This window comes from Varanus komodoensis, unplaced genomic scaffold (assembly GCF_004798865.1).
Source record: "Varanus komodoensis strain SLA01 unplaced genomic scaffold, ASM479886v1 scaffold9, whole genome shotgun sequence".
NCBI classification, from domain to species: domain Eukaryota; kingdom Metazoa; phylum Chordata; class Lepidosauria; order Squamata; family Varanidae; genus Varanus; species Varanus komodoensis.
Window position 1 is genome coordinate 21,959,304 of NW_025336598.1, and position 13,511 is coordinate 21,972,814.

Genomic DNA, 13,511 nt, shown 5'->3' on the forward strand with positions numbered 1-13,511 from the left:
AGTTATGCAGGACCATATTCAGTTGTATGGATATAATTCAGCTTAATTGAATCCAAGTTTAGGAGAACTCACATGGATAGGAGAGCAGACTATATTTCCCATGGGTGCCATCTGTTTACAGATCCCATGAATAAATTCTGTGCACCTCCTTTGGAGATAAACGGACATGATACCTATATACATTCTGTACATATTGGTTCACAGATTAGCAGTTATTAGTCGTACTGTACATAGGAAAATCATCTGATTACAATGATGTTATACACCCTCAGCAAAAAAATTAAGGTTTTAGTGTGCTGGAGCAAAACCATGTAAGACAGGTTCCCTGTTTAAATATGTTGCCCAGTATACCAAGTTGAAAGTACCAAATAAGACTGGAAAAACTATTCTTGACATCCTGTCGATTTTACTAACACTGTTGAATGTTTTCTTTGCTTCCTGTGGCTTGGCATCTGGCTTTGCTTTGTTGGGTTCTGTAGTGGTGGCACTCTTGGAAATTGTTGGGAGAACTGAGTCCTTGGTGATACTGGGGGCATAATTGGCGACCGCCACTGCATAGGCATTGTTTTTCTTAAGGACAGATGCCTTTTCTTTTTTCTGTTAAAAGAGGGTATATGATTCAATATTATAGATGCTATGTTTCTTTTAATGCTCTCTAAACAAATAAGTGAATGAATGCTTTTAGCAATATAGCCTTCAACTCTTAAGAACAATCATGTGAAATTAACCACAGTTATAGTAGCATGGAGAAGAGACAGGTCTTGTGGGAGCCATAAGGCAATATGAAGGATGCAGACAGCCCCAAGGACCTTCCATATCCCCCTGATAGAAGGTACCAACCATCTGAGTTTCTGGATCTGTAAGAAAGATTGGTCATCCTCGTTCATTTTATCTGCTTTCAAAACTAGATAAAAAAAGGATGGTTTTGTCTCCTGTCTTGATGAAATTGCACTTGTCACAACAGAGCTGTTCACTTCAACCCAAGCTAATGGAATGTCAGAGTGCAGATATTCCAAACAGCTACACAGCTCTATTCCAGGCAAGTGCCAGGTTCAAATCCACGGTTAGGTATGTTACTTTCTGGGTGACTTGCACTACTTCCCAACTCTTTGTAACATTCCTTACGGGGTACCCAGTTCCTTGGGGGAAAGAGTGGAATACAAATAGATAATTCACTGAGGAAAACATGCTTACCTGGGAGAAGGCACCATTAAACATTGTGAGACTAGCTAGAAGCCTAGACCCAGCAGGAGCTGTCAATGAATACAGAGCTCCCAAAGAATGTCCAATGGATACACACAATGTGAAGTAGACACATTCACACACAATGGTTAATGTCCTTAGTCTATCATATATAAAACAGCTTTAATCAGACCAATCTTCACTCTTGGACCAATAAAATTACAGGCAACATTTTGCCACTGGATTGTTTGAAAGAAGAGGTCTGACTGGACAGAATAAATGTCACATTTGCACCTTCAAACATTAAAGTGCTGCAGTGTCTATGAAATAAGAAATTTGAAGATTCTCTCTGCATGACTAACATGTTACAGAAAGTGGCCAAAAAATGTCAACTGTTCCTGGCTTTGTGGTTACCAGATTGCCTCTAGGATGGTTACCAGATTGTCTCTAGGATGTGGAGACTTGGATCAGAGGGACTCACCTTAAAGTCATGAAGTGGATGAATGAACCATAGGCCACCATTTCTGTCCCACAGGCTTACAGTGACAGAAAATGCAAGGACATACACAATGCATTGCTCTCCTTCTTGGAGGAAGGGCAGGAAACAAAGAGCATCAATAAATAGTTCTCTTTTTACCAGACAAGGAAAAGTGGCCTATTATTCAGGCAGGGATGCAGAAGATCCTCATGACTGGCAATATCCAACAGTGTCATTCTGCAAACTCAAACAGCGCTAGCAGAGCACCACTGAATCTTCTTATTGTCCAAGCAGTTGCTCATCACTCATGTGCAATGAATTTCACAAGTGGAACGCACAGCCACTTGAGCAACCACATCTGCACAAAGAAAACTCTAGTTGGATTATTCTCTTGTGCAGAGCTCAAAGCCCCGTTTCCACAAATGCAACATCATGTGCACTAAACGAATTATACCGCTGGATATTGCTCAGTGTGTAGATCTGTGAAATGCAAAGTTCCAGAAGGAAAGCTGGAGCAAGACTCTTAAGTCAGCTTTAATTAGACTTTGCTGCTGCTGTAAGAATCTGCTCTGGGTACAAGCAGGTAATTGCCTCCCCCAGATAAGCCAGAATCCCAGCCACCTACATTTCATTTTAAAACATGCAAGTGTTGAGCTTTTGTGGAACCCCAAGCAATGAAGTAAAATGTGCAACTATTATTCTACTCTTACATTTTGAAAGAAACTAGACTGGCCCCCCTGCCTGGTAAAATAACAACCTGTCTCATTTTTAGGCTGGGTGTGGAAAAGGGTGTGGGGGACTCTTCCCTGGTGGAAAGTGATGCCTGCCTTACAGAATAAAAATGCAAAAGTCCAGCATTCTGCTGCACTGGTCACTGAACAGTATTGCATCAGTACAGGAATGAGTTCATGACTAGCATCCTATTTCATACCTAACAAAAAGTTTTTCATGAGTTTGTAAACAAACATTTAAAAAAATACCCTGGCAATGCCTGTGCAGATCCAGGCCATTACTGTTAAATTCATATTGCAGGAGGTGGGAGTACGGCTGAGAGACGATGGGTTGTACCAGGCATGCACAATAGCACATTATTCTGCCCATATTGCTGGGGGAAGGAATATAGCATATGAAATTCCTACAGGGTAGTTCAGTGTTGTTATGTGTAGGTCAGGCTGTGAAGTTGATGTAGTAGCTTACAGTTACAGGAGCAGTGGAAGAGATCCAAGGAAAGGTCTAAGTGTTTTGGTCATGGGTGGAAAGAAGTCAGCTGAACTTCACACCCTGCCTAGTAATGGGGACAAGGTCTAGTTATTGAGAAATGGTGCAAGAGCAGACCCAGTACAAAAGTTTCTTGAAAGCCAGCTCTGCAAGTCTGATTGATTACTCACTGTTAAGTCATTTGTTCTGCCTGAAATAGGAATCCCATTTATTGGTGCTAATTATGTATATGTTTGTTCCTTCCCAGAAAAAATCCTGCAAAGCCAATGGCAACTGCCTTATAGTATAAGAGTACAGTTCCTTCTTTCCTTTCTAATCAACTTGGCTATTTAACACTTTTGGTATCCCAGCATCCAATTTCTTAACTGTTGCTGTGATGCTTCTTAATACCAGCATAAAATATGGGACTGGAATATGAGACGTTGGGTTCCATGAAGCCTGGTTATGATTCTTCATAGGAAAGTAGCTTTGGTTACATTCATTCTCCCATGAAGAGTTGCTGAAGTTAATGAAATGCTGTCTAAGATTATTTGGGATGTTTAACAGGCATAAATGGGCTATTGTTTAATTTCTAGGCAGCCTTGGGACAATATTTGTTTCTTCAAGATGAAACAGATGGAGAAAGACTCCGTGTGTACAATTTAATTTCTGCTGAAATGTGTACCCAAACTGTCAGCTTCTCTTCCTATCCACTCGTGCTTTAATCTGTTCTGCCTTTATATTGGTTTAAGACTTCAATTATTTTTCAGTAATAGAAAGCTATCAACAGTAGATGCTGCAAAATTGATTTCTTAGAATTGGAAGGTACTTTAAACATGTTTCTTTATCACTCACCTTATCATTGACTACGCTTTTTCCATCCCACGCCCATCCTCTTTTTGTGAAGTAATTTACAGTGGCAAATTCTATCAAGGCTGAGAATACAAATGCATAACAAACAGCAATAAACCAGTCCATAGCTGTGGCATAGGCTACTTTGGGCAGGGAATTTCGAGCACTGATGCTCAGGGTTGTCATTGTTAGCACAGTTGTTACTCCTGGAAAAAAATGGAGGAAGAAAAGGGAAATATTGATCAGAGTAAACATTTCAGAAAAAATGAAACATGATTACTAATGATTGTGTAACGATTCTATACAGGCTTGATTCAGAATTCACCATAAGGAAAAAGGTGCCTACAAATTAGAAATAAGACAACATTATGACTGAAAAGCTACACAACATTTATTATATCTAAAATACTGTATTTTACAGGATAGCTCAAAGTTCACAAACATGTACCAACTAATGAATAACTTATGCTTCCCCTGGTCCTTACTGTACAAAATGTGTGACTAGACATGGACAAGAATTTAGTTTCAGTTCATTTTTGTCAAGAATTTAACAAAAGTTTGTAGATGTCTTCATATCTGGAATGGAAAGAATTCAAATTCAAATGAAACAAAAAGTAAGTAATGCACTCCCCAGAGAGGTTCACCTGGCACCGAGCCTATATTCTTTTTGTCACCAGGTCAAAACCTTTTTATTTAAATGTCATTTTAAGAATTAGAGTTTTTAGGTTTTTAAAGTTAGCAATCACATTTTATATTATTTTATTATTTTATCTATTTTTATGTATTTATTTTTCTTATGATTGTGATTTATTCTCTTTTGCTTATTATTGGTTTAATTTGATGGTATTCTGTTAGTACTGACTGTATTTATCATAATCTATTTATTATTATTTATTGAATTATGGATTGTATTTTCATTGTTCTGATTTTATATTCTGTATGCCATCTTGAGACTGCCTGGCGATGGTGACACACGCACTGGTGACTTCCCGCCTTGACTTCTGTAACGCGCTTTACGTGGGGCTTCCCTTGAAGACGGTCCAGATACTTCAATTGGTTCAAAATAGAGCTGCCAGGTTGCTGACGGAGACGGGGCGTTATGTTCACATGACTCCAGTCCTCCGTCAGCTTCACTGGCTTCCCATTGAAGTCCGGGCCCAATTCAAGGTGTTGGTGATGACCTTTAAAGACCTAAACGGCTTGGGTCCTGGTTACCTGAAGGAGCGCTTACATCCATATATGCTCGACCGCCCCTTGAGATCTGCGGGAGAGGCCCTTCTCCAGGAACCCTCCGTGAAAGAAATTAGGAGGGTGGGTACTCGGAGGAGGGCTTTCTCTGCGATGGCGCCCAATCTATGGAATGCGCTCCCCAGAGAAGTCCGCCTGGCGCCATCATTATTTGTTTTCCGGTGCCAGGTGAAGACCTTTTTATTTAAATGTCATTTTAATTGTTAACAATATTTTCTGGCCAGGGCGACTTATTTTATATTTTATATTTTTTATATATTTTATATTGTTAATTTTAATTTTATATTGTTATTTTTGTATGTTATTGTATTTTATTGTGTTGTAAGCCGCCCTGAGGCTTCGGCAAGGGGCGGCATAGAAATGTTCTAATAAATAAATAAATAAAGTAGGTATTGGACTGCTGCATGTGCACGATAATTTCATTTTTGGTTTTGATATTAATTTTCCAAAATTCATGGATGTTGTTGTATTTGACACAGAAAGAAGATACAATTTAAATAGCCAAATGTGGGAGTAATTGGAACTGACATCCCTCTGTATTATTTGCAAAGTAGAAATGTATATCTTTCTAGCAGGGAGATGTGTGAGCTCCACATACATCTGAAAATTACCAAAAGATCGATGAGTGTGCTTCTGCTTGACATCTTTCACAAAAAAATGTGGAAAAGAAAAAAAACCAAGAGTCAGTCCTACATCAGTATTCAGTGGTTGCTTGTGATACCTGGACTGAGGGATTGTTTAGATTTCTAATACGTATTTGAGGTCTGGTCTAGAATTCTAGCAGAATGACCTGGGATGGCAGTGAAGTGCTACCTGAGTTTAAATCCCAGAGAGACATATGACCTTTAAAAAAAGTTTTGAAACACGGTGTATTAGATCTAGCCATGCCATCAGTGGCATTCTGCTGGTGCTACCAAAAATGGGCAGAGCAGTGCTTTTTAAGGTTTCCTCCATCTTGCTGCAGTTTCCTGTGTCACCAGAGGGTGGTGCTAGGCATTACAGAGGGAGGGAGAGGGCTGGTAGAACTCAATGCAGCCACCTCTTTTCAGCAGAAAGCCTCTGTTAAATCTGGTTCCTTCTCCAAATTAAGGGGCACTTCCATTTGTAGAGGGTGAGTATGGATGCAGTCCAGACAGCTCCTGATAACTAGCAAAATGAGCTGATAGAATCCTGAGATAAGGAAGTACTAGTCAGTCCAGTGTCTTTTGTGGGAGAAGAAAACTTTCAAGAAATGGAGGGCAGACTTTAGCACAGCCAAGAACAAAACATTGGTACTTCACACATCTGCATTAAAGACAAAATATAGCCACTCTTGGCCCTGAGAAATTTCACAATGGAAAGCACCAAGAAAGATGCTAACTCTGAATAATGACAACTAGAACTGAAGCAGACATTTCTCAGAAAAATATTTTCTCGTCAATTTCCCATGACTCTTCATTCCTTAACTGCCTACAAATAAAAAACCAATGTGTGGATTTTTCTCAAAGTTTCTTTACCATTTGTTATGGTAAAGTCTCCTTTGTGCCATAGAAAAACAAACAAACAATATGAACAACAAACCCCTAAAAGAACCCTTAGGAAAAAAGAGGCTGAGCTCCAGTGCCTGCCAAAGATGTCACCTACCTGTGATAAACTTCAAGAATACCTAGAGAAATTTGGTGACATCATCTCTGAGATTTTTCTGTCCATAAGTAGGCTAGAGAATTTTGAGAGGCCATTTATACACAGCTGTCATACAAACCAGCAAAAGAATTATAGTTATTAGGAAGATGATGAAGCAACCAATTGTATGGATAGGTTTTGGTTGAGGTAAGGGATAATCTGGGTGCACCAGCTGGCGACATCCTGTTTTCTCTGGGGAAGAGGCGCCATGTTCTTTCTGCTGACAAGTCCTGACAAATAAAACTGGTCAGGTGGGGCTTCCCAATTCCTTACATGGAGGAGAGGTGCAAATCATCCCTTCTGTGGGATAACTGAACTACATGGGTTCAATCCTTCACAATAATTTCAATATTTATTCTTGCTATGGTTGATGGTATTAAATTGTGTGAGCTGCTCTGAGAATCTTGTTACCAGGTGGCACATATCTAATAGCAATAAACAAAACAAGCAAAGCAAAACACTGGGACTGGTGTCAGCTATTACACTGGTACTGATATGCCAGGTTCCCGTAATGGGGCAGGAAAATGAATTTTTCCCTGTTCTGTTCAGTGTGTGCCACAGAGCACTGTGGCTTATCAAACCACACCAAGTGTCCCGCTTGCCAATAATCACTTGCTGGGTTGCTTGGTTGCCTGGCTGCCTAGGCTGAAGAGGAATTGCTCCAGGTGTGCAGGTAGGGAACACAGGCCACGAATGATTCATGTAGAGATGTTTGAATAGGCAAGCTACTAAGTCTATGTGCATGTCTTTGTTTACTTTAAATGTTTCTTATCTTTCTTTTTATTAAAAATTAAACTGGTAAAACAGCAAATAATAATTGTTAAAAATTATCAGTCAAAACATCTGCAATCATAAAGCAAACAAGAAAAGCAAGCAAGCTAAGAGCCCAGCCATTAAACTCTGAGGAGCTAAATAAACAATAAAATGTCAGGAGCAGCCTCAGTGGCTCTTCACCATATATAAGTGAATGATTTTAATTCATGTTTCTTCTAGGTTCCTTGTATTCTGTTTTCCTCCCTATTGCCAGTTTGGCAACATACGTTTAGGTTGTTGTGGATATGATTGTGGTTAGGGCACAATCTAATGAGGCTACCCATAATCCTCTGGACTCAGAGTATTATTGGCATCCTGGGCAGGATGGGGGGAGCACAGAGTCAAAGGTAGCTCCCAGAACCCTCTCATTCCGCAAAGCATACAGAAGGCCAGTTCAGTCATAGCAGCACTTCAAAGGAGAATGGAAGAAGGCTGAGGTGTCAATAGGATATCTCAAATCTTGGTGGTACCAGTCCCTCCCTGTTCCCTATTGCCCCTCCTCCAAGGATCCTCTCGTAACCTCTGACAAGGAACCGACACAGTTGTTTCAGCACTGACTGAAATGAATTGGGGACACGGGATCCCCCCATTGAGCTTAGGGGCATTTCCCAACTCATAGCGGGTCATCTAAAATAGATGACTGTCCAGGCACTATCTAATGGCCAGAAGACTGCTCTGCCCACAGCCAAGCTAGATGCACTAACAGTAACAGCTTCTCTATTTGTTCAGAGTTGAAGTTACCCTAATCATGTTTACAGCAGAGATGATGGAGGTTCAATGCTTTTAGAGAAAAGAGGTACACAGGTAAGGGAAAATGAACTTTCTCCATGTATGTCCCTACAGCCTCTCCCTCATCCTTATCTCTTTCCTCCAACCCATATGCAGTATGGGAGCTTTACTAAGGGGAAAAGCACCTAGGCTGAAAACTCCAAGAACACAAATTGTAAACCTCTTGTTCTAATAGTTACATTTGCTATATGCAAAACTGGGGGAGACCAAGGTTTGGACAGATACATGCACAAACTTAAGTTCAGTCCCAAGTAAATTCCATTGAGTTCAAGAGCATACACTCTCAGGAAAATTAGTACAGGATTACAGCCTAACAGTGTGAACCAATGCATGCCTACTTGGAAGCAAATCCCACTGAGTTCACTGGGGCTTACTGCCACTCAGCTGTGTACAGGGTTGCACCCTAAGTCTGTCGTTGCATATCTACTTTTACCATAAATTGAAAAGTATCAAGTAGTCTTCTGCAAGGGTTTAAGCAGTTCATTAAAGAAATGATGCAAAGACATCCAGTTTCCACCAAACAAAGGAAATACATTTACAGATAGTGGACACAAAATATTTAATTCTGTTTCAAGTTTTAGAGATGCCAGCTTTATTCAAGAATAAGATATTTTGATTAAACTTAATTAAAGATACCCTCTACATTATCTGTCTCTCCTCAAAACAGAGCACTACATTAAGATAATTAGCCCAGGGCAAGTTGCCTGAACTGCCATTGTACAAAAATTAGCAATGCTAAGGAAGTGGGCAAAATTAGTACCAAGGAAAAAAACAGGGAAAAAACAAATCTGTATTACAATTCAGCATTCCTTTAGAACAATATTAATTCCTAGTTAAAAATAATTCTAAAAAGTGTTGTGCAAGATGTTTATCATTCCCTAATTGTTGTACTGTGTGTCTCCATATGTATTCAAGTCCTTGTATTTTAATGGTTTTTCTCAATGCTATGCAAATGATCTGACACCGTTCTAAAGTCTGTTTCATGCACATAATCCATAAATTATTTGAGATCAAATCTAGAGGAGGTTCTGAGAGAAATCATTTTTGGACAGGATCAAAGTATGTATACAGACTGTTCTCACAAAAAGGGCAGTTTGCATTTTTGTTTCCCAAAAAGCAATTTCTACTTCCCTGTTTTGGAAAGGAAACAACTTTTGAATTTCAGAAGAGTTTTGAAAAGCAGTTTGTGGCATGTAATTGAGAAAGACTGAATCTGCTCTTATAGGAGTATAAAATCCCTGTAGTTGTGCATTTAAACTCCTTTGGACACATACAGTTTATATACATGTGCCATTGTAAACGCACACTTTACTTGTTATCTTTCTAAACTACCTGTGCACTTTCTAACCCATTAATCATGGGGACAAAGCTGGCCACCACTCAGCTCAAAGGGAGCAGATTTGCAGTGGCAAGCACAAATTAATCTTCTGTTCATGAGTCAATAGTCAACAGTTGGTGCAAGCAACTGCCAGAACATCAGGATCTGCCTCTCAGGGCTTGGAGTAAATTTTTGTAAGATAGCTGTTCTATCACCCAGACCCTGACCACATGCATTGGAGCCAGCTGGTTCAAGATTTTTGGGCCCAGCTAGATCTGAAAGGCGTGAGCACTGCATTAAGATGTGCAGTTTTATTCAGAAATTAGTGCAGCCTTCCATCTGGGAGATGATTGATACCTCACGGATAATAGATGTGGATTTCAGGCCCAAGGTACCTTCTTGGTTCCTTATATCAAAGAATCTACAGGTGAGGTGGTCTTTAATAAGGGTCTGTTGGACCCATTTGGCCCACTCCTCATGGACTGGTTCAGCCTGGCATTTTGCCAAGGGCAGTATGTGTGATATCACTGTTCATCTATGAAATGGGATGCCAAGTTGAACATCCTTCACCCTGAGGGCTGCATTTCATTTTGGAGAAGCTCTTGGGAATTGCCTTCCACTGATGGGCAGGGTTGGGAAAAAGGCTGTCCAAGGAATCTGCAATAGATTCAAATGAGTCTGGAATTCTTTGAATCTGTCCAACACATTAAACTGCAGACAAGGTTTTCCAAGTTCTTTGAATTCTGTGGACTCATGGAGGTTTTTTTAACTTCAAGAATGGTACACAAAAGTAATCACACAAAAATATATATGTTTCTGGAAAATACAGGAATATACTTTAAAAGCAATATTTTACACATTGTTGATCTCTCTTCAGCCTTGGCTGCTCCACAATCTTTTGTTTTGTTTTGTCTGCTCTGCTCATCAATCCTACATTGAACTAAGAAAACTAAGCAGAAAAGTTGCATGCTAGCAAAGGCTGTCAGTTTCAGGAGTCTTATCTGCATGCTTTTCCAAAGAGAGGGAAAAAACTGAAAAAGATACCTGATAATCCATGAAACACAGGTGTTGGGAGCAAAAAAAACCTGGGGAAAAATACCACTATGTTTTGGCTTTAAACTCTTCCTGCCACTAGCTAGCCACAGGTGAAACATTTCAACCTTTTAGAATGGGAAATACAACTGCACGAGAGCAGCGAAACCACCAAATGGCTGGTGGTTGGAGGAAAGAGGGTGAAGTAATGGAATGAGGTAGAAGAATGGGATGAGGATGTGGCCATCTGGGGAATACCAGGGGGGCAGACTGGAATGAACACTAAGTGGGCCAGATCTGTGTCCCTGACCTAAGGTTCTGTACCTCTGAATTGGGGAACATTGGGGTCAGATCATACATCTTTAGTAATCAATATAAACATTTACAGCAGTCACTGCTAGTCACTTCACGATGTATCAACCACCTGTTCTTGTTGGCACCAGTATGATCATCCTGCAATGTCACACAGAAAAAATGTGTCCTGCTGTGAAGGATACACATTTTTTGTTCTCCAGATTATCTCTTGTTCTTCAACTTTATAACATTTAGTGTGCGTAAAAGGCCTGCATTTTACAAGCTTAAAAAAGTGGCCATTTATTGGCTGCTTCATTTACCGACATGATCAAGAAAGCACAAATAGCATGGATGGCTTAAGAAATTAAAACAAAAACAAAAACCACAACCCAGATTGAAATCTTGAACCAGGCAATTGTGTGCCAGTTCTACGCCTAGTCCCCAAAGGCACAATCAAATGCTTTTCAAATACATCTTCTGTGAAGAACATATTCAAGATTTATCCAATTAGCAGCACTGCAACTTTCTACAGAGGCTAATTTGAAGCAAGGCAAAGACAACAAATCATTTGGTCGTAATTCACCATGGACACTTTAGGTCAACCACATTAAACAGATGTCATAAATGAAAGGAACTGAAGAGCTTGATTATTAAAACTGCCTCATTATCCCAAGTCCTTAAATGTAACCTATTGCTTAAAAGTACATTATGTGAGCGGAGTGAAATAGAGATGACAGAAAGAGAGCGGATCTCAGGAATATTCAACATATCAGTTTTAAAAATACATGCTTTCCCCCACCCTTTTTAGTCTGCTTCAGGATGTGTTCCAATATGAAAAGCAAGCTCACTCATGTGCATAATGTAGAAGAAGAGTATGAAACTTTTCATGCAAAAGAACAAGTTGAAACAGTTTGCATTGCTTCTTTTTCTGTCCCACATGTGCATCTACTCATTGGTTTGCATGGTCCATATACAACTGCTTCCCTTTGTAACAGTGCAGGGACCTACTCCTGCACTGACTACAGTACTTTTATACACACACACACACACACACACACACACACACACACCAAGACCAACTCTCTCCTTGCTGTAACTCAAATTGCCACCAAGCTTTGCTTTAAAAAGGAGATTCAAGGAGGCAAAATTCTAGAAAAACTTTGGAGGCATTTCAAAGCCAGCAAAAAGAGCTCAGATCAGCCAGGCAAAATTTCTCATGCCGCAGAGCTTGCTTTCATGCTGTTATGGGGCCCTTGCATATGAGAGCTGACTGCAGATGTCAAACCTTATTCCAACTAATGAGGAATAAGCAGAAGAGAAGTACATGAATGGCCACTTCCTTCCTTTTGGGTGCACATCCTAAATGGTGTTAGGAATTAGAAGTTCCCCACCCATCTTTCAAGAAAAAAGAACAGCAGCATTGTTCAGTCCAAAGCCCAGTGTATCCATTGTTGCCAATGGAAAACTTTCTTTTAAGCTTAATAGCATGGGTGGTGGCAATTTTCCTACAAGGGGAAAAAGAGAAGTGGGGATGGGACCCTGGGAGGCTGAACATTAATCATAACTGAAGAGGAATAACTGCTTTGGAAGGATCCAGGGTGACATGCAAAAGAATTACTTCACTTGAGATATTTTTCATAAGAAAGAATTCGTTGGCTTTGCCTGCTATGAATATGGTATAAATCCCAGTAATGAAACTTCAGTTTGCACATATAGATATAAATTAGAAAATGTCACATTATTCAGACTTCTGACCTATGGGCATGGGTCCAGAATCTTTTAAGTGTATAGCAGTGCCCTGGCAGGAGAAGGGCAGGGAATTTCTTTGACCTCATGCTAAGCCACAGACAGGCCTATAAACAAAAAGCAAACTCTGAATTGTGACATGTCCAAATGCTTTGTGCAATGAAATGGAAACAGTGTTTTCTCTCTGCAGTGCCTGCTGAGATAATTGGGGTGCCCTCCTGTCAAGCTTTCCTCCACCACTCTGAATCTGACGTGGCAAAAGAGAGACTCAGTCCAAACCAGAAATATGATCAGAGTTCCACAGACCACGGAGGAAGTTTCCACCCTATTTCTTCTGTGGGTACAAACAGGGTTTCTCATTCACCTTTAAAGTAGTAGGGATGTGTGCAAGTTGACTCTGAAACTTGTGGGCAGAGAAATGGAGGGGAACCATTTCACCAAATTTCTTTGAAAGAAGAAGACGTTCTTGACCAGATTCTCAGAGGCAGAACTCACCACTAGCAGTGGTTGCAACCCAGCTGCAAGGGCGTTGTGTGTATGTATGTGTGTGGGGGGAGGTGGACTCTTTCTTTCTATTATATCTCTCCATTGTTCTGCACTCTCCTGCACTTCCTGATCGGAGGTGCGGGGGATAGACCCATGGAAGGAATTACCTCAAGATGTCTTCCACTGGGCTTGAATTGAAGTGCAGGAAATGGAAAAGGCTACAGGCTGCTTCAGAGGTAGTGGCACAATGGAAAAAAGGACATTTGCACACATTCCTCAGCCACATTAGAAAAAAGAAGCATGGACTCAACCCTTGAGTATTTCTCTGACATGTTCTTCTCCTTTGGACTGCTTTGGAGAGCAATTTCTTCGCTATCAAATGGCATGAGATTGGTGGGAGACATGTGGGAGACA

General features: G+C 40.3%; 1 protein-coding gene across 1 annotated transcript in view; it reads right to left on the bottom strand.

Moving 5' to 3' along the window:
* Window positions 1-288: 288 nt before the first annotated feature.
* Window positions 289-13,511, bottom strand: part of GABRA2 (gamma-aminobutyric acid type A receptor subunit alpha2) — an 83,997-nt gene continuing 70,774 nt past the window's right edge. Inside the window, exons 8-9 of the mRNA XM_044418047.1 lie at window positions 3,713-3,915; window positions 289-597 (exon numbers count right to left, since the gene is read on the bottom strand). Of these exons, the coding sequence (XP_044273982.1) occupies window positions 289-597; window positions 3,713-3,915 (512 nt within the window). The remainder of the gene's footprint in view (window positions 598-3,712; window positions 3,916-13,511) is intronic.